The following is a 26,884-nucleotide window of genomic DNA, read 5'->3' on the forward strand; positions in this document are numbered from 1 at the left end:
TTGAACCTCTTTTCAGTGCTTATTGACCATTTGTATATCGTCTTTGAAGAAATATCTATTCAAGACTCTTGGCCATTTTTTAATCAGAGTGTGTGTGTGTTGCTATGTTGTAGGATTGCTTTATATTTTCTAGTTATTAACCCCTTATTAGATGTATGATTTGCAAATATTTTCTCCCACTCTGTGGAGTGCCCTTTCACTGTGTTCATAGTGTCCTTTGAAACACAAACATTTTTAATTTTGTTGTACAGTTTATCTGTTTTTTCTTTTGTTGTCTGTGCTTTTAGTGTCATATCCAAGAAATGATTGCCCGATCCAGTGTCATGAAACTTTCCCCCTATGTTTTGTTCCAAGTGTTTCATGGTTTCAACATAATTTATGTTTAGGTCTTTAATCAATTTTGAGTTAATTTTTATATATGACGTAAAGGTCAAATTTCATTCTTTTGCATGTGGATATCGAAAAACAGTTTTGTATTTTTGTTTGGGTTCACTCCATTTTGCTCTACACATTTTTGTTTCACTGATATCCCAAAGGGAATCTTTAAAAACATGAAACAAAATTGGAACGTACAGCTTTTAGTATGGCAGTATTAAAAGGGGATTATCTTAGAGTTATACCCTATCAGTTCATTGGCAATATCATGGGTATTATCTTAGAGAAATGTTCAGCCCACCACCTTTCATAATGTATACCTTGTACTTCTGACTCCCTTTCCCGTTCTTTCCTCCTAACAGATTTTCTCAAGGTCAGCAGCTTGTGACCAAGTTAGTAACTGCTCCTGTAGCCTGCGGGGCGGTCGTGGTGCCCAGCGCTATGCTCATGGGTCAGGTGGTGACTGCCTACCCTACCTTTGCTCCACAACCACCGCAGTCACAGACACTGCCGGTCCCGCAGCAGCAGCAGCAGCAGCAGCAGAGTTCCCAGGAACAGCAACTCCCTGCAGTGCAGCAGCCACCGCAGGCGCAGCTGGCCCAACCGCCGCAGCAGTTTTTACAGGTAATTCTCCCCGTGGGGAAGCTGTCCCAGACCTGTTTACTTTTATGGAGTGAAATTAGGGATTAAAGGAACATTTTTAAAATGATCTGAGAAGTCCATAAAGGCTCATTGTACGACTTAAGTTTATATACAGACAGAACGCTTATCCCAGTTGGCTATTTTTTCTTCTCTTGTTCTGTCTTTGGAAAACCTTTAACCTTGCCGTGGAGATACCCCACTGTCTGAACTGCTGGATAGAGTAAGTGGCTGCTTCTTGCCCATATCAAGGTACTTTACATAGAGCTCTCTCTGGCTAGAGTTTCTGGAATTCAAGCAAAGGCACCTTTCTCTGTTTTCTTGTTTTCCTAGTGGCCCATCAAGCTGTACTCTCTACAGGGCAGAGGTGTTGAAAGGGATTTTTTTTTAAAAATTAGGCATTATCTTAAATTATTTTATTGGATTAAATTTTATAGTGACTTTTTGGTAATACGTTAACATCAGAGGAGATATACTGTGGAGGCATAGCCTGTGCTGAGATGGAGTCACTGCTGTACCACATACTGTGTGAACTTTGGAGGTTACTCAACTTGCTAAAATTCAGTTTCCTCATCTGTAATATGGAGGTGCTAGTAGTTAATATCTCATGGTAGTTAGTACTTAATAACTAGTAGTTATTATATCATGGTAGTAGTTAATATCTAGTATTTAATATCTAGTAGTTAATAGCTCATGGGTAAAAGAAGCATGCAAATCACTGAGTATGGTATAAGGCACATAACCAGCTTTATTTTATGACCACTGTCTTGATAAATGTATTAATAGACACTCAGATTAACCAAAATGCAGACACAGATCTCATGTGGGTATATCAGACAGAATCTACTTATCTAAAGGGTGCAGAACAAAGTCACCTAGACCGGGATCCTCAGCAAAGAAATCAGCAGGACAAATTTCTGGACCTCAGTACCCTCGTTGGGGGTACACAGTAGCAGACTATGACATCTGGAAATCCAGCTTTTTCCTTACTGGTCTAAAAGGCCAGCGATTTTGAATGTAGGCTAAGCCTAGATTTGTGCTGGATACCATTCCATGTATGCCAGGTACATAGCATAAGTTTTAAAGTTATACAGCATATGGTATGATTAGAAGATTCAGTGTTATACTGTATGCTCAGACATAAATACAGTGTTAATTTATCGCCATTGGTGTTCTGGTACAAATATAATTCTGAACTTGGTGATGTGCTCAACTAAAAGAGGTTAGTTGCCTAAATATCTCTGAGAATCACACAACCCCTTAGACCTTAAGCCTACAGTGCAGCCATTAGTGACTGGGTTAGCTACTGTTACCAATGAATTAATGACAAGAATTTATAATAAGTTATAAACTGTTCTCTAGGGGAAATGTATTCAATGAAAATTAAGCAAAAGCTTAGAAAGGGAGAAGACTTGCCTTAAGAGCTCAGTTTTCTCTCAGGGAACGAGGGCTCTTAAAAGAATGAACATTCTCTTCCACTTCTAAAAAAACATTCCAAAGACGTGGGACCACTAAAGAAATAAGAGAGGCAATACCCTTTAGAAATACACTCATATGTAGATAGAAATACACAATTTGTCTTTTCTGGTTATATAACACCTAGTTCCAAAGTGTACCTCTGTTGTAACCCTGTAAGGCGTATAAATATCCTGAGTTCTTTATCTTACAAAAGCTTTTCCTAATAACAGAGGGAAGAAGAAAATGTCTCCAGGTCCTTAGCAAAGCTTAATGGCCTTAAAGTTTCAAAGATCTGTCCTTTTGTGTGCGTGTGCAGGTGTCCTTCATATACATTTGCAGAAATCACCCATCACAGTTCCAGTTTAAAATTATGAACCCTGCATCAAGATGTATTGTCAGTAGCGAGGAAAGACTTCCACCTTCTTTTGGCTAGTTTCCTTTATATCTCTAGAAGGAGCAATTAGGCAAAAGAAACTGAAGTGCATGGACTTGACATTTGCCCAAGGCCACACAGCTAATAAATAGCAGAGCAAAACTCACAGCCAGGGCTTCAGACTTCAGATTGCCCGCTCGCTTTTTGTTTTGCTTTTTCTTTGTTACATCATACTGCTACCTGTAGGACATAAGTCTCTGACTTTGCCTGCCCTCATTTTTATGGTACTTTTAAATAAAAATAATGTTAAAATTTAATCTTCACAGAAACCCATTGTGGGAGGTACTGTGATTCTCCTTATTTTGTAAATGAAGAAACTGAGGCCCAGAGATGTAAATAGCTTGACCAAGTTACACATCGGGTAAAATGGGGCAGCCAGAGTTTGAACCCAGGCAGTGCACCTCAGGGCCCATGCTCTTGGCCACTGAACTGCTGCTCTCACCAATCAAAAAGCCTGTGCAGAAGGTGTTGTCTGTTTGACCTCAGAATGTTCATGTTTCATGTGCTCTTAGCGATGCTTAAATTGTATCATCTGTTTAAAATGTGGTCTTTAGGACATATAAAGTGAAAGAATATGTGTGGTTTGCCTCAGGGCACAGATTGCTTTCTGTACCATAAAACCTCTAGCTCAGTTTCCTTTTAAAGAATGAAATTCTGTTATACTTTCAGGAAGAGGGAAATCCTCATTAGCGTTTTCCAAAATATTATTTTTAAATGAGAAAGCAAAACTTATGTAGAGATTTTGTTCCTGCGGAGAGTGGAAAAGTTGAGTAAATCTTAATGTAGAGAGTATAGTGCGGGTAAAGCAGTGTTGCATAATCCATTTGTTTTTTTAGACTTCTAGATTGCTCCACGGGAACCCTTCAACTCAGCTTATCCTCTCTGCTGCATTTCCACTACAGCAGAGCACTTTCCCTCAGTCACATCACCAGCAACACCAGTCTCAGCAACAGCAGCAACTGAATCGGCGCAGGACTGACAGTTTGACTGATCCTTCCAAGGTTCAACCACAGTAGCACACACGCTTCCTTTCTGCCCTCAAGGGAGGAAGGGGGTGGCCCATAAAAGAGTTGCTCGGATGATCTGAGGATAGTGGTTTCATGAGATGCAGTATTGAGTGTTCTAGTTCCTGGAATTAGTTAGCAGAGAAAATGCTGCCTCGTGCTGCGGATGTGCATTAAATACCAGCCAGCAGGAGATGATCATAGGGCCATAGCCAATCCTGACAGTGTTTTACTTGCCCAGATATTTTTTGATGGAAAAAGAGTATATTGCCAAATGTTAAGAAACTCAGCTATGAAACATGACCTCCAGTGAATAAGAAAGGCACTAACAATGTTAGTAACTTTGAGTGGTTCTGTGCCTGTTTTCAAGTGTTACAGAGGATACACCACTGCCATGTCAGGGGTTTGCTTACAATGATGCCATGAAGACAGTCCAGTAGGCTCAGTAGGCCCCCTTCCCCAACCCCTCTCCCTTTTCGGATAATGATGGAATAGTAATTCATTTCGGAATGTTGTATGAGTTTAAATTCTCTATGTACAGACGCTGTAAAAATAATATTATGTATATGTCTGGATAAAAGGAGAGAAAGCAAAACATTTTGTATGCTGCATGAAAGCATTATCTCATTTAGGTATGAGTAGTTTCCTTAGATTCTGACACCATGTGCAAACTAATGCATCCTCTTCTCTCTTTTGTTTACCATACAGTAGTGTTCTCTTCAGTTTCCGGGGCACAAGTCTTCTTATGTTCATACTTTGGCTGTGATGTCACAGTTTGTTCAGTGAGGTATCATGTGCTGCTGGGAATGGATTTTTTTTTTTTTTTCAGGTTAAATTATTTGAAACAGGATTTTCAAGTTACTCAGAAATATCCCTCATTTCATTATTTTTCAATTATGTTTGAAAATAGGATTTGCACTGCTTTATTTTAAGATGGTTGGGAGTTTTGATCACATATTTTGATCTAGTTCATAGTTGGAAATAGTTGTGTAAATGGTTTTTAACAAGCCTGAAAGTAATTTCAAGAATGTTTCAGTTATAGGAGTGAATTTGCACACAAAATATTTTAGGCACTTTTTAACGTTCTCACTGGTGGGAATTTTAACTTTTAGGATTTGTTGGAACCTTTTTATTATCCCCACAATTTCAATGCTTCTTTTAGTCAGAAATGATTCAGGGTTATTTGAGGAAAAACAAAAAACAAAAAAAAACAACCCATTGTGCCTTGATTTTGATTCAGGTGATAACTCACCACCTTGAACTCATCGTCTGGTTTCAGTAGCAGTTTTGAAATCTTGGTACATTTTTAATAGCATGTGGGTGTCAGTGCCATTAAGTTTCTAACGAAGACTGCTTTGAGTCTCTTGGTTTAGAGGTACAAATAATTTCGAAATAAAAGATGACATCCTAATGATACATCAGAGTTACTAATGTGATCACAAAGTTGTTTTGCTAAATCATCATTTTCCTTAAAGCTATGTAGTCATTTAGTAATTACCAGTAAATATTTGCTCAATGTGATCTTAAAATCCTGTGAAGAAACAAGAAGGGGTAGGAATTGGCTTTGCCTTCACTACAGCAGTAGAATATTGTAGCTCACATGCTTCATAAACGTGAACTAAGATTTCATTTGTTAATACATTTTAAAGGTAGTAAGTTCCAACCAGAATTACGTACATAAAAAAAAAGCATTTTATAGATTTTATGGTACTAGTAATTAAATTTATAACTACAGAACAAAGGAAAACTAATGGGAAAATATCTTATTAGAATATCAAAAATTATTACTGAGAAAAGGGAAGACAGCAAGCTATAATAAATCAAAATTGACCTTAAAAGAAAATGTGTAACAGAATTGAGGTTGTTAAATAGAAAAGATTTCAGCAATGAAAATAATCTAGTACAGAATTGCTAGATAAAGGAGTCAGGGGAACTCTCAGTCAGTTCTTAAGACTTTTCTGTTCTCAGCTTTGCTATCATCCTTAAGGGGTATACTTTGACTTTCTGTAGAAAACCATGCCTGGCCACACATAAACTAGAAAATTAATGTTGAAAACAACCAAAGAGACTTGGTACCTACCCTTCTACAAAAGAAGTGTTACTAGATGCCAATCAGTAATTAACATATCAAGGAGCTCCTCTTCTAGCTAAATGATCATGACTTTCTCATGAATGTCAAGAATAAATGTCAGAATATCTGTGTACTTGAGCATATGTACACGTGGACAACACTGATGTTGTAGAGTATGGCAACAGTATTTTTTTCCCCTTTCAAATTGCCTTTCTTAACCTTATCATGCCATTCCATATATATCTGAGTTGTGCCTCATTTATTTATTGGCAATATGTAGTGATACAGATTCAGCAAACAAAAGATATGATGAACTATTATACTAAGGTTTATTTTCTAAGTCCCATATGTGAAAAGAAAGATGGTGCGCCGTGAGTGCCGTGTACTTAGGTTAACACAAGCAAAGTGTAAGACAAGCCACAAGGTAAATCTGTAGACTGTTTATGCACATTCTCTTCCACCAGTCCCTTCAAGCATCTTTTCATCCTCACAAATATTTGGGAAAGAAAATTAGACAAGATTCTGCTTTATAATTCCTGCTGTTCCTCACAGCTCATTTTTTTCCTACTTAGAATTGGTTGCTACGCTTAAAGGAGCAGCTTTTCTTTTGCTGTCAGAATGAAGTGTTGGATCAGAAGAGCTAGTAACTGCCTCTCAGCTCCTCCTTTAACTCGGTTTTCCTCCTGCTTCCCTGGAACTTGGGGCTGCAGAGCAGTCCCTGTCCCCTCCTCGATGAATTGAGACTTGAGCATTCTGATGAAGATTCAGCAGTGGCCTGTTCTTCATTTCTGTAGCCAAAGTTGTTCATTAAAACCCAAATCTAAGTCATGAAAAAATACCAAATAGGAACACCTTTCAACTACTTAAAAATCTTATCTTGCCTCTGCTTTACTCTCATATCTCCTCGGTTTTTCTTAAAAAACACTTGATTCTGGGTGGCAGTCATTAGGTGTTATCTTCTTTGGACTGCTGTGGCACTGGGTGAGTCACTGTTGTTCTCACAGCTACCAGTGAGGACTGTAAGCGTTCATGAAGTTGCTGCCACGAGTGGCGTCAGACCAGAACCAAGACACTCAAAAGCACTTCAGTTTTTGAGTGAAAATATTGGGAGAAAAGCAAATATGGGGGAAGATGGGGGTAGCGTGTGAGTAAATACTACAGTTCAGTCTCCCAACTCCGTCCCAGGTTGAGGGGGTAATTTGAGTCCTGTGCTCTGCTTTGTCACGTAAGTCTGGTTTAGGGATGTACTAGTAATAAAAGGATGCCAGTGACTTTGAACAGTTTGTTGTAGAATTCTCAGTGTAGATTCGTGAAAGTGTTGTAATTCTTCAGAAGTGCTTGGGTTGTTGGTCATTGCCTTAAAGCGGTCTGCTTGCAGTTAGTTAAGGGCACTGCTTGTTGAAGGGAGATGAGCCCTTGTTCAAGAAGCCTTAGGAAGGGGCCCCTTAAAATAGTACTCTATTTGCCGGCTCTACACAGACAGGTGAAAATTATTTTAAACTGGAAGTTACTCAACGTGTTTTAAGATGTCTCCACGACATTGAGGTAGCCTATTTTTTTTTTTAAAGTGGACTGCAAATAGCATTTTGCTCTGGTATTGCTCATTTCTGCTTTTTTTCTTTTCCTATAGTTCTCTGGTAATTGAAAGTTTGTTGACAAACATTTGTGTAAAACTCATTCAAGTCTATAACCTTTCCAATGTCTGTGACCCTGTTCTTAGTCCCTCGGGAGTCAGTGTTGGAAGGTATAAACACTGGATATTATTATTGCTGAGTGAGTCTAGCCAGGAATAAGCTGATTGGAATTTTTAAACAGAGGAAAAGAAACAGCACAAAGGCACTTGCCATTTTATAGTGATTGGAGGAAAAGAGTCTTTTGTTTGGGGTGGGTGAGCATTCTTCCAAAAGGAGCTTCTGAAGTAATTGCAAAGGAAAAGAGTTGACTATTTTTATAGCATATTTAATATATTTGTATATAACTATGAATATAATAGGAACCCTTCACATGCCTCCCCCCTTTTCTAATTTACTTCCCCTTTTGCCATAGCTCTAGCTTAGCCTCATCCGCATGGGTAACGTGCCTATTGTCAGCCTACCAAGAGATAGTGCTGCTTTCTGAGACAGGTGAGAAGACCCAACTCTCATGCCTGGGGATCCTTTATATAGGAATAGCACACACTTCGCAGACAACACACCACAGTCTAAAAGCATCATTTTGAAAGGTAACAAGCACTTTATTGCAATTACTCATTTTGATAAAGTTTATTATCTTAGATATTACCATTTCTAAAGGATCCCCGAATCATCACTTAGGTGAAATTTTTAAATGACACATTTCTGAGAAATGTTTAGATCCAGTGAACCATAGTAGGTTTATGGGAGTGATTTCATGGTAGCCAAATGGACTTTGACTTTTGTTTTGAATGTGGTGGAGTCAAGAGACTGTGGATGCCTAGCTCCATTTAGACACTATTGTAAACCTATCTTGCCTAATGTGTGGACACCAAAAGAGACCAATGAGCCTGTTTATTTTCAGAGGTCTAGGAGAATTGCATCAGTGTGAATAGATGTATAGAACTAACCTAAAAGTGATTGGTAGTCATATTTTAGAATACAGTAATTTCAAGAATTATTCTGGGTGTTTTAAATGTGCTCTGAAATGTTGGCATGTCATTTCAGTGTTTCCATTTGAATTGCTCTTGTAATATTTTTGCACAGAAAGGACTGAGAAAGACTACTTTGGTTGAAGAAAAGGAAAAAAAAATAATAGTTTGGTCATATTTTAATGTCTCCTGTGGAAACACTGGGGATGAATTTTGTTGGTACAGTTATTAATTCAGGATGTTTGAAACAGTATTGAACAGCTCACAAGAAATTAAGCAAACGTGGATATTAAAAATTAAAACTTTCTTTCCATGTGACTGTTTTGCATACTTTTTCCCCATGTCATAATTTAACACTACATTCCTTGTTTTTGTTAAATAAAATAATACTCTGCAGGTTCTGTTTTTGAGTATTTAACAATATTTTGTAAGCTGCCTGAGTTTTCCTAGGGAAACGTTCTTTAGTGAAATAGTTTATGAAGAGGTATTAAGTGAAAGTCCATCACCACCACCAGCAAATAGTGAGGTGCTGCATTAAGTGACAATCAAAAGAGTATTTATGGGAGAATTTAGAAAGTGGTTTTTAAAGAAGCGATTGCTTTGAAAGCAGTTCTCTGGGTTTCTTGAATAAAAATGGCTAAATGTATTTATTTATATTTTTAAATATCTTTGTGTTCTGTTTTCTCATCAGAGTGATCTCACAGCATATTTAATTGTGGTTTGTTTTGTTTTGCCTTGTAATCTTCTATGTGGAGGACTGGCTCTTCCTATCTGGGGTGCAGTCCTTAGCCCTCGCGACGCCGCTTCATGGCGATTGGAACCTGTTCCACTTCAGGACAGCAGTGGAGCCCCAGTCCAGATGCCCCTGTGCTTCCCTGCTGTTCTCAACTTAGATAGGAAACAGTAAAGGTAACTCCTTTCAAATCCGCTTCATATAGCTCCAACGTTTTTCTAGTTTCACTTGCTGCCTTTTCTATTTTATGGGCACTTTTAATATGATAACTTCCCCAACACAGCCAAACGCCAGTATGACAGAACCCAAAACACGCGCTGCCTGTTTGGGAAAATGTTATTAAAACGGTCAGAACCTTCTAATGGCCGTCACTATCATATCCATATTAAAATCCATCTAAAGTCCTTAAATATAGGTGGAATACGGCAAACTCTTCTACAAAAAATATTTGCTGTGTTTATATAGTGTAATGTTGCTTGGTCCTTTAAAAACAAAGCCACACCAAACCTCCATACACAGCATTGTCCAATAAAGCAGTGTTTGAACATTTGAGGCCTAGAAATTTGAGGATACTTCTTGCTGGTCTGTATTGGAACGGAATTCCCCACCTTAGGGCTCCCAGAGTAGTTCTTGAGTGCCACAGCCCAGGTCCAGAGCACGCTCTGGCTTTTGGGATCCCTTAGAGAATGGTAATTAAAGGAGGTCAACCACCAGTTGGATTTAATGATATAAAAAATGTTTCTTGACTCTAAGGGTTAAATTGGAGATAACGATGTTTTTAAATGTATGCTTTTTAGTTTCTGAGGAAACAAACGGTGACATTGCTTTAAAAACTACATTCAGATGTTTTATGATGTGTATTTTGAGTTGGCCTATACTGGTACAGATTCACTGCTGGCAATGGTTGTACCAGTACTAAAGAGTTCAAATGTTAGGAAAGCTCTGTTATTTATCTTCAGATTGGTGTATATTATGTAACCGGACAATCACCATCAAGCAAAAAGAAAAGGAATTTGGCCAGGAAATGTCCCTTTCCTTTATTACTGTAATTCCTAAATTCAGGAATTCCTAAATTCCTGTAATTCCTAAATTACAGAACAGCTGTAATTTAGATCATCCTAGAATTACTCTGAAATCTGTTTTATCATGGTGTAAGCTGGGGAAGGTGCTCAGTATGGCACTTGCACATTCATTCTATGTAAAGACTGAAGCCCAAAGACGAGTTAAATTCAGTGCTGTATCGAAACCAGTTAGTGCAAAAAAAAAAAAAAAAAGTTTTATCTCTGTACATTTTTAATTGTTAATTTCACATCAGTTGGTAATTGTAAAAACACACACCAAATTCTTTCTAATGTTCTGTGTGGTTCTTAGTGTACTACTCTTGGCATTGATGTGTCCTTACTGCTTGGTTCTTGGTTTTAAATTAAAATTAGATATAGCCTGTCATTCTTCCTTCTGAAAGGGTGGAGCTATAAATGGCTAAGAATACCTTTTTTTTCCTAAAGCAAACATTTCATTGAAATCCAGATTGATTTACAAAAACAAGACTGACATTTTCCAAGTAATATCTTCAGCCCAAATCCTAAATTACACAGAAGCACAATGGGATAATGAATGGTTTCAACGGTGCTATAATAGCTTCTCTGCTGATTTTCATGAGCTATGTTTGGAAATTCAATATTATATAAAATGCGGATCATTTTGTTACTTATTTAAATATTACCATTTTAATTTGGTGTTACAGTTGGTCATACTTGTTTCTCAAAGCTGTCCTTTGAGAACAGGTAAAGTGTTATTAGCCTACCTCCACTCAGGCCTCTTGCTGTATAATCATCTTTCCAGGTTACGATGTGCACAGCTTTTAAAAACTATATGTACTATTATAATGCTCTTTCCCATACTCTTGTATTCAGAACCTAAAATTATAGCAAAAGAGCCAAGCAGTAGCATTGAGTTTTTTTATAAATGTAAAATTAATTAGATTCAGACTTTGTTTCCTTATTCAGTTTTAAAAATAAAAAATACCTCAGTGCTGTTTTCCAGTATCACCTGCATTTCTCAAAGAAATAACACCTGCTTTATGTGGCACATAACTTGTAAGAATCACATTATTTTGGATTTTAAAGAATATTAAATATTTTAAAAGCACTACCAATGACATTTTTTCCTCTCTTTTATTCAGCAATGGAGTGTAACTGCATTAGCAATTTTTACCTTGTAGCTAAGGTCTGACCTGCCAAATTCTCTGAGTAGTTGTGTCCTGTTACAAGATTGTGGTGCCTCAGAAAGCTTCGCTGTTATTCGCCGTTAAGCTGGTGCTGGGACCAGGCGGCCTGCACTTCCAGGTGGGGGCTATGATGGTACCAGCTACTTCCTAACAAGCAAGTATCCTTTCTATTCTTGGAAAAGAAATAATGCAATTCCTCACTTATTCTGTTTGTAATAATCTAAGGCAGTATTAGGGGTATTTAACGCCAGAGAATTCTGGTGTAGTTTCAGGATTTAACCTGAGATTTCTTTGAAGTGCTTTATCTTAACTCATGGACATTGTGGTTTCTTTACGCTGTAACACACACTTTTCACGGTAGAGAACTCCTTAAAAGTTTCTAAAGACTTTTTCAGAAATATGTGAACTGCTGCTTTTTAACTGACACTTTTAGATCTCCTCACAGTAATGGTTACTACCGCAGAATGATTGCTGTATTGAGAATGCTGGATGATTAACGAGATTATTTCACAATCTGTTCAAGTTACAAATGACTGTACATTGTGAACTTTGTAGTAGCTCAGTAAACCTGACTTGCTCTGGGTCTGCTATTACTTCACACAAGGAACATGTGGGAGTTTCTATAGAACTGTCCCTTCAGGTCTCTAGAGGCTTCTGATGGCAGTGTTATTGCATATGGTAATAGAGCCTATGAGGCTGGGAGAAAACAGTTATGCTGCTTGGCCGGAACAGTTAGTAAGTACTCAAGTTAGAAGAGACTTACTTAAATGACTTACTTAAATGACAGTGATGATTACTGAAGTTGATAACATGAGGTGCCCTTCACCATAATCGGTGATTATGGTCTCTAGAAGTAAACTGTCTGGCTTGACTCCCTGCTCTACCATGTAACCATGTAACCCTGGATGAGTTAACCCTTTTTTTTTTTTTTTTAACTTTTTATTAGTAGCTACTCCCTCACAGAACTGTGTGAAGGTTAAGACAGTGCTTTAGAACAGTGCTTGGCTACTGTTTTTTATATCAGCTTTAGAAGCTGGTCTATAAATGTTAATGATTTGATAAATTAGAAAGTTATGAACTTGCATAACACACAAGGAAAAACAAGCACTGGTCATATCACTTTTTTATTTATGTTGTATCTTTGTTACATTGTTTATTCAATATAGAAAAAATATGAATACACTCACAGTATTCTCTTTTAATTTGGTAATTCCACATGGTCAAATATTGACTGACTGTTATTATATTGGGTTTCCTACCCAATTGAAAAAAAGAGGAAGAATGGACCTGGCAGACAATTCTTGTCATGTTATTAACAGTAATACATTTCCCTTGCTCTTAAAAAATACATACAAACAAAAATCCTAATTTTTATTTATTTTTTTTTTTTTGCGATACACAGGCCTCTCACTGTTGTGGCCTCTCCCGTTGCAGAGCGCAGGCTCAGCGGCCATGGCTCACGGGCCCAGCCGCTCCGCGGCATGTTGTGGGATCCTCCCGGACCGGGGCACGAACCCGTGTCCCCTGCATCGGCAGGCGGACTCTCAATCACTGTGCCACCAGGGAAGCCCCAAAAACCTAATTTTGAAAAGACTTCTGATTATTCTGATAAATCACTGCTTACTGGCTCAGGAAAATGTTTTAAAAGATTGATTGATTGATAGAAATTAATTCATTCTTTCCCCCAGGAAAAATTTTAAGGTAAACAAACGTCGTAAAACACCTCAGTTATTCAGGACAAAACTCATAGTCCTTGCAAAGGGGTCAGTGCTGAAAGAGAATCAAGTGGCAGGCCCCCTGCCGAACAATGGCTCTCTATATACTACCCTCACCTCACCCCGGCCAAGAAAAGGAGACCATATTCACGTAATTAAGCTGGAGAAAAGAAAAAAATCCACACTTAGGTATCAGTTGGTTTTTTTTTTTTTTAAAAATCCATTTTGCAAATAGAATCAGTGATTATTTCTCTTGGACATAATACGTCATTAAATGGGTCGAACTCACAAATCAATGCTACAAAATACAGTATTTTCCATCACTTTTAGTTATAATATACACTATGTACATAGTTCACCTATCTTAGACTAAATATAAATGAACAGTATCATGTTAAAAACCAGAATCAGGACTTATAAATAGTGCAGAAAATGCAAATGCCAAAAATACGATGCCTCCTATGATTGTCACTGTAAGAGAACAGAAAAAAGTTTAAGGCAAAATTCCTCTAAATAAGCCCTGATGGTGCCTATTATTCTTCTAATCTAGTAAACTAACATTAAAAACAAATTAGGAATACTTGAACAAATGAGAAACACTTCAACCTCATTTCCACAGCAAAATACTTAACATGCCCGACTGTGAACAGTTAAGAATCAGTTTATTTTCCAGCACTCTTTTACTGACAGAATTATTAAATTGAAACAGTGCTGACAAGCAACAATAGAACTATAACTCGTCTTAAAACCCAATTATATAAAAGAGAATTTTCAGCAACTTCTGACCACCAAAGAGACTACTTTTATTCCATTTTTAAGATCTATCAGCTACGTAGGAAATTTTCAGCTGAATCAGTAAATATGGTCTCCATCTATGATTGCCCATCCCGAAGACACGTTTTCAAAGCTAAGAAGTTCTCGTATTTCCACAGGGTTGTTTCACTGACTTAAAAATGTTGACAAAAAGCTACTATGAATCCAGCAATGCTTTGAGATGGTTCTGTATTTTACTAACACCTCCAAGTGAAAAACAGTCCATGTTTGCCACAGCAGAGCCAGTACGTTGGACCTCTAAGAGATTATCGTAGCAAAGACCAAGTCTGCTTCAGAAGAAACACATTCTCTTTTCTAACCTCAGTGATTCTAAAAGTTAAAATAAATGGAATTTTCTTTCTAATTAAAAAAAGAAAAAAAGACTTACCAGTTCTGACAGAGATTTTTTGTGCTATCATTCTTCCTCCAATTACTGCCAGTCCAGTGCAGAGGCAATGTCCCACTGTTCCACCCACCGCTACGCCATAGGGGTCCTGGAAACATACCATTAATTTAAAACCAAGGTTGAAACTGCTACCTGAGAAAGATAACTATCAAGCAATGAAAACAGAGGTCAGTAACAACAACAAAAAAAGCATAAAACAATTCTATGAATCCAGCTGTACAATTTATGAAAAGTGTCATGGCTGCTTGAAAGAATATGTTCCATTCATACCTAGGACTAGAGATAAAAGAATAAACTCAAATCAATGTGTAAGATCAAAGTAACCTAATTCAACCTTTCAGCAGTTGTTGAACTTACTTCACAGGCACTATTTAGCTCTTAAGTGACAAGTGCTAAGGAGACGTACCCTCGACACCTCTTCGCTCAGGCAGTATTTGATACTGTCTAGAAACTACGTAAGAGCGTAGCCTCACTGTACTTCCTAAGAACAGAGACCCTGCCTCTCAGTCTCCACTGGTGTCCCAGTGCTTTAGCTCAGTGTCAGGACACAGTATTCGTTCAGTAAACACCTGCCACCAAAGCAAACTGGAGGCACTCAGATCGGGAAGACCAGTGAAAGTTTTCCAGAAAAGACAGCCCTGAAGCACAAGCGGGAGCACCTGACCTGGCAGCAGGCCAGCAGCAAGAGGCAGCTGCGGAGCACTTGAGTGTTTCTAGAGAGAACCAGTGAGTCACAAGAGGAGGAGTCCCATCAAGGTAGGAGGGGGCTGGGTCACGAAGGACCCGGACAAGCTTAGAGTTTAGACTTTTTAAGACACTGGTTTTTATCTGGGGAGTGACAGACAGGTTATGCTTTAAGAGTCGAGTCTAGAGAGTGAACTGGAGGGGAAGAAGACTGAAGGCAAAGTGATCAATCGAGAGGCTACAGCAATAGCCCTGGGAAGAGACAATGCTGGCCTGGATTGGCATGGGAGACTAGGCAGAGAAAAGCAGATGGATTCGAGAGAAACTGAGGCACTACTGATACACCTTAGTGAGAAGGGAATGACAGGAATGAAAAAAATCAGGCCTGACACTTGAGTTCCTCACCCATAATTCTCTAGATGAATTATGGCAATACCAATGTGATTTAAAAGGTAGAGTAAGCAAGGGAGAAAGGGTTTGTGGCTGCCAACAAAGGAGTTCAAAGTAGAGAAGTTCAAGAATCAGTTGAGTTCAATGGAGAAGAAGTGATGGGACTGAACATTATAACCCCAGGAGAGAATGTAGGAAAGCGCTGACGATACGATCATGAGGAAAGCAACACTGAAGAGCTGACAGGGGAAGAGGAGCCCAAGGGAGACTGAACAGGTGGCCAAGCAATTAGCCTCCCAAGATGACCACGGCAAGCCCCACTGGTGGCTGCAGTGAACTTAAAGCACCAAGTCAACCGGTGAGTCAGAAGCTAGAGCCCAGTGGGTTTAGTAAGCAAGGGAGTAGAGCCAACTCCTGTTCCCATCACAGCCAAGCCCTCTGAAACTGAGGGAAGTGGGGGAGGAAGAGGCTTATATTTGGAAGAGAAGCAGAATTGAGGAAGGGGTAAAACTTTTTTAGATGAGAAAAACGTGTGCATATGCTCGCAAAATTGGGCTGGAAGAAAGGCCAAGATTTAAGCTGTAAGTGGGAGCACCGGGTGCTGGAATCCAGAATACAGGTGGGAAAGGACCCACTGTGATGGGTGGCAGTGAAGAAACAATGACCTCTGCTTTCTTCTGTGAAGTGGCAGGAGGCCTGTTTGCTGGGGTGGGCAGTGTGTGTGTGGACTGGGGAAATGGAGAGAGCTGGAAACTGTCTGTGAGGAATGGAAGAGTGGGACCACATTTCCTAAATTCTGTTATAACCTCTAAAACTAATATCCCAGAAGATGGTTTCATTCTATTTGAAAGTGACACTTGAAAAATCACTGGATTTAAATAAAATTAAATGGTTCCTTTAATACAGGATTTTTCAGAGTCTTTGGTATTTTGTATACTCCATCTTCAAAACAAAAAAAACCAGGATATATTATTTGCCAAATCTATTTGACCCTGGAAACTTTTTCCTCAATTTTTTTTTTTGCTTAGTACCCATTAACATCTCAAAGGATACTAGGATTCTGTGACATCCAAACCGAGAACACTGAATTCTACTGGGAGCAGAAATGAAGTTCAGACTAAAATGGACTGGACCTGACTACTGCATGGGTTATACAAAAAAGTTACCAAAAAAAAATTAGGAAGATTAAAGTAACAAAGATAGACAACCGCATCTGTGCTCGTGAAGAGCCCATTGCATGTGCCCGTGGTGCTGCAGCGTGGAAGGTGGCTGACACTGAGTGCTCCCCACGGTGGGGACCCTATGTGCATCACTTTGTTTCAGCTCAGAGCCACCCTGGAAGTAGACGCTGCAGTGATGTGCTCGCATGGCCAGAGACTCAACCCCAGGCCGCAGGTGCCGCACTGCTGGCAGGGAGCAGACCCCGGGGGCTCAGGGAGTCTCGAGCCTGTCCCAAGTGGCTCGTGCCACTTAGACGACAGTATTAAGAAAAATGCAGTGATTCTGCCGTCACGACAGCTCACGTGGCAGAACCAACCGCCACAGAATGATCACTTGCTTTCAGGTCCCAATTGTGACAATCTGAATGCCAATAAAAAAGGCTGGAGACCAAGAAAAATACAGGTCAAAGCCATTAAAATGACATTTTAAAAGAAAGCTTATTTTTAAATACGGGACTCAAATGAAAAACCGAGTTCCTTTTTTTCCGCATTTTTGAGGCTTCTTTGACAAAACAGCCCATCCTCAACTATCTTAGCCCTGGCTTTCAACTCTTGTTTTATATTTTGAACTGCAGCCTATGTTGAGGAACTTGTTCTTTTATGGTAGATATTTCCTAGGAGTTAAAAATAAATTCAAATCAAGCTTGCTATCTAAAAATCTTACCATCTGATTAAAAACAATGTAATTTCATAGATATAAAAATATAAGAAACAGCATTAGTTAAGATCAAGAAGAGCTGAAAAGCAGCAGCAGCCTTCCATCCCACAACCGTCTCTTCAGGAGACCTCAATCAGTGTGAACAATAACAGACACCTCATGTAAAACTTTACTCCCCTCAAAAGAAATGAGGGTTAAACATTTTCTCAACAAACAGTTATCTTTTACAGAGTGGCATCTGACAACTATGAAGAAGATACAGCAGAAAAGCCTAGAAGGCAGACAGCCTCGGCTCTAGTCCTCGTCCCTGCTACCAACTAGCTTATGTCCCTGGACAAGTCACCCGGCCTCTCTGGGCCTCAGGATCTTATCTGTAGAGCAAAGGCTAGAACGAGATAATCTCAAGTCTCTTCTGGCTTAACATCCTAGGACTGAGTAACCTGGGTTTAAGACTTAACAAGTTTTCTAAGTAACCTCTGCAACTCTCAAATTAGTTTTTTAGCACAAGGAACAGAAAAAGCCAAAGATACCTACTTTCAAGGCATTAGGTATTTATTGCCAAATTGGCCTTCAATAGTAATATACCAATTTATGTTCTCAACATAAAGTATACAAAGGAAGTTTCTGAGAAAAGAAAAAACTAAGCCAAAACAACTGCCACACCATCATTTTGGCAAAATTGAAGGGAAGAGGAGTCAAAAGAGAGTAATCTGACCGGCTGTAGAAACTGGGAGAAGGTCAGTTTTAAAGAGCAGTGGCCAAATTAGATCTAAAACAGTCTAGCATATGAAGTCATCCCTTGACCCACCCTGACTCTGTCCCGTGACCTCTGGACCAAAGTAACATTAGTTATGCTTAGTTTTAATAGAGAAGCAGTCTCCAAGTACCACTCACCTCTCTAGCTGCCAAAACAATTGTAGTTAGTTGAGAGCGATCACCCCATTCTGCTAAGAATGTTAATGTAAGAGCTTGAACAAAGATGGGTGAAATAAAATGCAGCCACTTTTTCTGAGGTATTGTCGTGCTAGTACCCGTTTCAACATCTCCTGGTCCATTTAAGAGTTTGGTTCGTTGAAACTAAATTTCAAAAAAAAAAAAGACATTAATTCTAGGAACCAAGTCAATAGAGCACAAAATTACTTAATCTTTCTTTTAAACAGTGTTTAAATTCCATGGGAATATGCTCTGAGAAACTAAAGTTATGTGACCCCAAACTTCTCTTTTGAACCACTGGTCTCACATAGCAACAAATGCTATATTCTCAATTTTTCCATTTCTTCCCAATGAAATAAACAATATTAACTGATCACTCATTATCCTAGATGCTGTGGAAGGAAACAGGTAAAATTATGAACTACAGTTCCTGTTTTTCAGGAGCTTATAGTCAGTCTAATTAAGGAACTTGATTACAGGTGTTCAGTATTCATCCCCGAGTCCTTTCTCTACCACATTCACACTAACCCAGTCCTATCACAGCCAGATGTAAGAACGGAAACTAAACAAAATAAGCTACTTCTGTGTAGCCCACACACATCACAGATATGGATGACTATTGGAAAACCTCTGGATAGTGTTTACTCTTAACAGTTGAGTGCCTTTTTGGTCCAGATGTTTAACAGTGCTCTGACTTACTTCTTCATCTTTTTTCTTTAATTCTGCTTGAACTTCTTCTAGTTCCTCCTGACCTTCATCTGGACTCATCTTTAAGCCTTCCCGAAGCATTCTAATGCCAAAAATGGCAAATAATGCCGTTGAAACATAGTATGTATACACCCTGGGGATGACTGTGGTGGCGTAGCCAAACAGAACTGCAAGGAAGTGCGACAGTGTATTGGTTAATTAGCACATTATACACCAACCAAAGGAACAGTTAACTTCAGAAGTCATCATTTACCACTGTTTTAAAGGGAAAATGGTTCACATTAGAAGCTCAGCTATTATATAATAACCTTAAACTCCACTTCTTTTCCTCCACCAATATCGAACCCTTAAGCTCTAGCCAATGACTCATCACAGCTTAGCAAGAAATCAGTGGTGCAGGTTGAGGTGGCAGGGCTTGCACACGTATCTCTCATGAGATGATCATCTCCTCTTCAGACACCCACCAGGGGCGGGCTCGCCACAGGTCGTGCAGGGCACAGAACTTTAGTTAGGAGGTTAACTTTGACACCCTCTACGGATCCCATGATCTCATAACCTGGAAGCTATGCCACTGCCCTATGTGATATTTCTTCATCACAAATCTTTAAATTACAAACTTCTGTAGTGAAGAATCACGACAAGATACTCATGTGGCATTATTCAAACTCTGCAACCATTTAAAAATAAGTATTTAAAAATAACTATATCTTATGAAAGAAAACTAATAATTCCATATCTATACATATACACATACATATATATCCAAACTCACATATATGTAACATAACAGACAAACTTACTCAGTACTATGCTTTCCTATCATCAAGTACAGAGACACAATTGTATAAATTACACAAAAAAACTATACTTGGAACTATCGATATATCAAGAACCTAAATCCTAACTGTGAAACACATTCACATTGGTAATATGAAGTTAGTAATTAAAAACTATGGAAGGGCCAGAGGGTATTTGCATATATATAACAAATGCAATTACTCTTCACTTCACCAGCTCTTTTTATAAAATGGGCACGACACTTACAAAACTGCCTGAACATCAAAAATAGAACCGCATAGATAAAGCATTCCTTGCTTCATTATATTACAAAATGAAAAAGACTTTAAAATCATGTTTAGACATGTAAACCTATGCTTATGTGCATATCTATATCCAAGTTACAGAGGTACGTGTGTATATGTACCCGCACACACACACATAATACAGACATATATTTTCTAGTTCCGTCCACTGAAAAGGCCAAGAAGCCAAGACATCTCAATGACAATGAGCCATCTTTGCACCCAGATCTTGATTTCTAATACATTCTCCACTAAAAGTCTCCTCAGAGAAATGGCTAATTCCAGGACTGGGCAGAGCAGGTACAAGATGAGCCTGCACTATCCTGTTACACTAGAAAGTACGGAAGAACAAAAACACATAACAGCATGTCACAAGGACACAGGAGTCAGGCTGCAGGGGCTCCTAGCCGTCACATCTGGGACAATTTAAGGAACAATATAGTTAAGTAATTAATTACAAACCACTGAAAAAAAGGAGTTCATGAATTTATATTGATAATAAACATACAAACCAATGGGAGGTGGGGTGAGCTCTTTATCTTAGAGTAGCATGCCAGGGCCCACTGGTAAACGTGGATGGGGTACTGGAATTAGCCATCATTTTGCAAGCGTCGAGGTGAAGTTCAGATCATGTAAGAGTCATCAACTGATGCTAAACTATGGGGAACAGGGTATTTGTATTGTCTTAAAGTGTCTCCCTAAAGATTACATATTAATTGCAAGGGAAGAAGAAAAACAGTATACAAAGAGAAATCCTTACAGGGTGATCAAAATTAACATCATCAGTGAGGGACAAATGGACATCATGTGCTACCAGATGTGATACTCTTTTAAGAGGGACATGCATCACCTATACAGTGTTCTAGTCAAGAATACATAACCTCAACCTAGTCATGAGGAAACATCACACAAACACAAAAGGAGGAACAGCCCGTTAAAGGGGAGGGGGATGTATCTTAGAAAAATATTATAGAATACATAAGAAAAAACTACAGAAATATTTCAGATTAAAAGACTGAAAAGGACTTAATGTACCACCTGACCTAGATTAGATTCTCTACAAGAAGGAAAAAAGTGCTAGAGAGAATATTTTAGATCAACTGACAAAATTAAAATATGGATGATAGAGTAATGTATCAATGTCTATAAAGATGTGTCTATGTACTTTATTTCTCTATAGATATATAAACTGTGTGTATATGTACATATATTATATACCTAGAGATATATAAATTATGTGTGTATACACATAATTTTATTCAGATATAAAGGGATAGGACACAAATGCTAAAGCAAATGTGGTAAAATGTTAACAACAGGTGAATCTGGATAAAAGGTATATAGGTGTTCTCATACTATTTTATTTTTGCAACTTTGTAAATTTAAAATATTTTCCATAAAAGGTTTTTAAAATTTTAAAAAGCGACGTAGCAAACCTTTTTAAATCTCCTAAATTTGGCTTTCCTTTTACCTTCAGATAATCTAAAAGAACTATTTACTGACACAATCCCATGTTTTCTGCTTTGACATCTCCACAGAGAGAAAAAAAACGATCTGGCACTATAACCTTGTTCTTCTTCCGCTGGTTGCTGTCCCTCAACTTCCTCATTTTTGGAAGTCTTTCCTCAGACACTCGAGTACCTTGGTTCTGTGAATAAGGAGAGGTTATTTCTCTTTAAGCAAGTGATTTGCATCAAGTCAGAAATCACTGATTTACAAGTAATTAAACTGAAAACACTTGGCACAAGAACATTAGTGTGAGGGGAAAAAATGGCCCAAGGATAAAACTGTGGGGAATATCAATATTTATGGTACAGTTTGTTTTTTTTTCTCAGAGGGATAAGACTATAACTCAAAGTAGGGGGCATCTTAGAAGCCAAGAGAATAAAAGGATGAGAATGCCCATGAATGTGGCCTGAGGGGCTCATTAAAATGAAAATTGAACTCTGTAATAACGAAAGCTGATTACTGAAGCCTTTAAAACACAGACTTTCCGGGGGACACGGATGAACAGTTTGTGAAAGAATCTATTTGCAGAAGTTCAACTTCCATGGGTACTTTTCCCTAAAACTTATCCGCCTGAAAACATGCTTGTAGCTGAGGAGTCGTGCGGGTTCTCCTTTCTCACGTCCCTTCTTCACAGCTGCCCTCTGCTCACTCTACAAAGATGCCTTTCACCCAGCACCTATGGTGCATTTCCCACAGTATGTAAAGATATCCTAGGGCACCAAAGAGAGGGTCTGAAATACTGGTATCCCCAGTCAAGGCATCATAAACCAGAGATGGGGCTTTGGGTCTTCCCTGTCTTATACAAGTTTCCTATAAGGCCACGGCATTAGAAATAATGGCATTTTAGACACCGGAAGTAACGGTCATGGACGAGAAATAGGGTATTTGGACCTCAGTAGGAATACTTTTTACTTAGAAATTGTGCTTCCTTCATCCTCCAACCAGGGGGATGCTTTTCCCTAAGGCAGAGTCTTGATACAGCAAAGAGAGCATCAGAAAAGATACTAAATCCCAGTGGCTTATTTCCCCAGGCAGCTCACACCGAGCTGGGTTCCAGGCCCAATCTGGCCAGCCAACCATTTTAGAATTAGAATTCTGAACAGCTAGTTGCCATGGGGACATATATCATGTTTATTAAATTCAAAAACCAAGTAAACGTCTTCTGACAGAAAATAAGCCTGACTTAGATGGTTCACTATGGAGCAACTGCCATGGCAATTAGGCAATGTGGTAGACATTTTCCATAAACTGAATGAGCTAAATCTGTGGCTCCAAGGCTCCAGAAAAATATATTTTAAACGTGATCTGATACAATTTTTAAGATGAAATCATTTATTGGTGAAAGTACACTGAAATTAAAAATATTTCAATTTTCTCAACCATTTCTAAATATATCCAATTAAACAGGGAATTGGGTTGGCCAGAAAGTTTGTTTGGGCTTTTCCCCAAGATGTTACAGAAAAATCCGAATGAACTTGTTGGCCAACCCAATACTTCTAAGTAAAAGACTAAACATGTATAAGAACAGTCATTTGATGAATTTCAGAAAAACACTTTTTGGTATACTTGATGGTTTCCAACTCTCTGCTTCTAACAAAATTGACAGAAGACCTTATTAAGTTGTCAGTTGGTAAATCATTTAAAATCTCCCGATGATAGACCAGTATGTGATTTTAAACATATATATAACCCAGGAGTTCAATGAACTGAGTGACGTGGCTGTAACAAAATTCCTTCCTTTTTTTTTTTTTTAGAAAGACCAGAATTGATTCTAAACCTAGCTTCATTCTAGCAATAATTATCATCCATGGACATACAAACTAATTTTAAAAGAACAGTTCTATCATCTCATTAAGAGATGCATTTCCAACTTTTAAAAAATGTTTACTTAAATTTGTGATATATTTTGCTTTGATCAACTGTATGCTAGTAACTATAACTCAATCGATAAATGTTAACATTTAGAGACTTAACAAAGGAAATTTTCACCATCTTCTAAAGTTCAATTTAAATGCATATTTTTGCTGCAGATAAATGACAGTGTGATCCATAAAAGATTTTCAAGCAAAAAACTTATCATCATTAGAGTAAAATTCTATGAGGAAAGTAAATGAAAGTAAGAATTAATGGAGGAAAAAGAACTGGCTGAGTCGGGAAGGAAATCAATGTTGACTTACAGCTGCTCCTACCTCCCCGCTGATTGCTCTCCTTCCTCTCAGGCCTTCTTCCAAATCTGCCCTGGGTTTCTCTATAGTCACTCCTCCTAAGGAACAAACTCACAAAAACTGAGAAGTTGCCTCTCTTGACGGCTTTGAATTTTAGTGAGAAATTTTGAAAACAGCCAAAGACAAGAATGCCTGATGGAGGCTGTTCAGACATCGAGCTCTCTTCAGGGTGGGACGGGGCAGGGGGAGACGCCTCTCACAGCCTCCGCACTACTGGCTGCCCATGCCTCTTCCACCACGCATGCCTGGCCACAGACCCAACACTTTTCTAGGCACACAGGTGGTTCTAAACAAGTACTTGTTGAATTAATTGGCCATTTTTGTAAATAATGTGAAAATATCCAAATAAATGGTTCAGTTGTGCCCTGGGCACAGGTGAACCATACCTAGATGCAAAGCCTCTTTATGATAAGGGGGAAGAGAACTAACTGTTACGGAACTAACCATCCTACACAACATGGTTTGCTTGCTTTCCTTCATTTAATCTTTCTTACAATTCTGTAAGGATTGTTACTATCAGTATCCTGAGTTTACAGCAGACAAAGACTCTCCAGGAGCTTAAATAACTTAGAAAGTCATAATGGAGTAAAAATAGTTATTTCCCAATGACTTTTAAGCTTCAAACCTTTTCCCAATAAAATTTTAATTAGCAAACAGATGACAGTAAATTGTTCTCAGAGGGAGGATTGGGGGCCCATAGCCACCCTGACTGTACAGCCTCCAGCCCTCATCCACCTCCCCCTGCAGAACCTCTTACCCTGAAGAAAACCATCAGAAACCCCTGGATTCAGAGACAGACACAGTCTTTGAATCCCAGCTCCACTGCCTGTGAGCCATGAGTGCCTAATATGTCTCTGCTTTCTGTTTGTCCATCTGTAGCAGGACAAAGGGTTGTCCTGAAGCATCATGCACACAGATGGTACTCAGCAAATGGCAGCCGTGTGACCTGCTCCTGTCTGCATGACGGGCAAGCAGTAGAGGCTAGATTCAGCCCCAGGCTCAAGACGTCAGGTCTCGTGCCTTTCCTGCCCCCCACCCCCCAGCAGCTCCACGCTCCTGAACAGAACATAGAAAAAGGGCTCAGGACCCAAAGGCAAGCCAGTTTAGGAGCGAATCTGGAATGCTGACAAGAAAGAAAGAACACTGGCAAACGGAAATTTTGCAAAGGAAAGCACTGGCTCCATGCTTACAGACTGCTGAAATTCCCCCGGAACTGAACTCAGGCCATCTAGGGGGAATGGGTACAGTGTGACCAGGCTGATGGGGAAAAAAATGGGGTCAACAGATTTGACCGGGGAAGCAGTGTTTAACCTATCTCGAAAGACTGTGTTTAAAATGTATAATGTCTGAAATTTCTTTTTTAATCAGTTTGCAAATGCAATATAAATTTAAATATTGTGTAACAAATGTTAAAACACTTATAAGACAAACATAAAAAAAAAAGAATACCAACTATAACAATTCTACACAATATACCAAAAATTAGATCTTTGAAACTCCTTGAACTTACGATGAAAAGTGAGAGGGGGTATAGTTTTTCAAAATTATTTTAGAGATATACAAGGAAGAGGTTTGAAGACCACTGATACAGCCCATTCCTTCAAATAGTCCAGGTGAGAGGAGCTGTCAGTACCAGCAGCCAGAGGGAGGTGGGCCAAGGGTCAGGACGAAAGAGACCAGCCCCACTCACCACTGAGGGAAGGGAGCTAAACCCATAGAAAAGGGGTGGGGGGGGAACGCATGGAGCCAGGTTCTGAGGAGGGAATGCGTGGAGAGAGGACAGCCTTCTACTTTATCCTCAAAGCTGGAAGTTTCAAAACTAAAATTCTCTGGTATTATTCAAACTCATTCCAAACAAGTGACTTCACCATTTACAACCTGCTCCACTATTTCCTAGAATCAAAATTTGCTTTTGAAGAGAAAATTTCTGTGTGTGAAATATGAATAATGCTAATATCCAAATGTGAAAAGTAGTCAATTTTTTTATTCAATAAAATACTCATTATAGTAGGTTTAAGAAGACAAACTTTAACAAGCATCCAAGCATCCAGAAATAGAACCTGTCCTGTACTTTAAGAACTGTGTTTCAGGAGAAATCTAAGGCATGCTGAAAGAGAGGAGTGAATGACTGAGCACCCGAAATATAAGATCTCATTTTAATACAAACCGCAACCCTGTGAGGCAGCTAGATACTATCTCCAGTTTACAGATGGGGAACTGAAACTCAAAGAGGTTAAGTAACTTACCATTAAGTCAATACACAGCAAAATAAGACTCCAATCCAAGTCTGGCTCTAAGGGGAAAACTCGCTGTTTTCCGTCCAACTACATGGCTCAAGGTAGCTTTTGAATCAGAGACTAAACTACGTTTAATTATGTAGTGTTAAATTTACTTTCTCCTGGTCTTAATTCTTTGAAAAATTGAAGCCTATATAATAGTAACTCAAATAGTAATACAAACCGGGAATCTAAGAATGTTTCATTCCCTACTGTTGGGGTAAGAGGTTAAGAATAGCTTAACAGAACACAATACTCTGAACATTACCCCTCACTACTGATTACCAAATGCCCTTCAACAGAAAATACACAATTCTCTGTGGTTGCTTGTGTCCTGTTTCTAAGATATCAGATATAAATTCCTCTGGACTTGAAAAAGAAAAAAAAGCAAGGATAGCCATAGCAAAAGCAAGGATCAAAAAACTAGTGAATAAACGAGGAGCATGTATCTTGACTGTGAATAGCTAAAAATTTAATTTCAGGGCTTCCCTGGTGGCACAGTGGTTGAGAGTCCGCCTGCTGATGCAGGGGACACGGGTTCACGCCCCGGTCCGGGAAGGTCCCACATGCCACAGAGCGGCTAGGCCCGTGAGCCATGGCCGCTGAGCCTGCACGTCCAGAGCCTGTGCTCCGCGACGGGAGAGGCCACAGCAGTGAGAGGCCCGCGTACCGTGGGGAAAAAAAAAAAAAAAAAAAAAAAAAAATTAATTTTAAAAAGTGAAA

At 38.9% G+C, this 26,884-nt stretch overlaps 2 protein-coding genes across 6 annotated transcripts in view; one reads left to right on the plus strand and one right to left on the minus strand.

The window, feature by feature from the left end:
- The window catches only part of CLOCK (clock circadian regulator), a 132,483-nt gene extending 121,017 nt beyond the window's left edge, over positions 1–11,466 (plus strand). For all 5 annotated transcript variants that reach the window (XM_024746685.1, XM_024746683.1, XM_024746684.1 and 2 more), the window contains 2 exons: positions 738–999; positions 3,742–11,466. In XM_024746685.1, the coding sequence (XP_024602453.1) occupies positions 738–999; positions 3,742–3,921 (442 nt within the window). In that variant the 3' untranslated portion in view covers positions 3,922–11,466. The remainder of the gene's footprint in view (positions 1–737; positions 1,000–3,741) is intronic.
- A 1,981-nt stretch (positions 11,467–13,447) lies between these two features.
- TMEM165 (transmembrane protein 165) overlaps positions 13,448–26,884 on the minus strand; it is a 25,220-nt gene continuing 11,783 nt past the window's right edge. The window contains exons 3-6 of the mRNA XM_024746722.1: positions 19,061–19,236; positions 18,323–18,505; positions 14,459–14,564; positions 13,448–13,728 (exon numbers count right to left, since the gene is read on the minus strand). Coding sequence (XP_024602490.1) covers positions 13,652–13,728; positions 14,459–14,564; positions 18,323–18,505; positions 19,061–19,236 — 542 coding nt within the window. The 3' untranslated portion in view covers positions 13,448–13,651. The remainder of the gene's footprint in view (positions 13,729–14,458; positions 14,565–18,322; positions 18,506–19,060; positions 19,237–26,884) is intronic.

Source organism: Neophocaena asiaeorientalis, unplaced genomic scaffold (genome assembly GCF_003031525.2).
Source record: "Neophocaena asiaeorientalis asiaeorientalis breed wild unplaced genomic scaffold, Neophocaena_asiaeorientalis_V1.1 scaffold19, whole genome shotgun sequence".
Taxonomy (NCBI): Eukaryota; Metazoa; Chordata; class Mammalia; order Artiodactyla; family Phocoenidae; genus Neophocaena; species Neophocaena asiaeorientalis.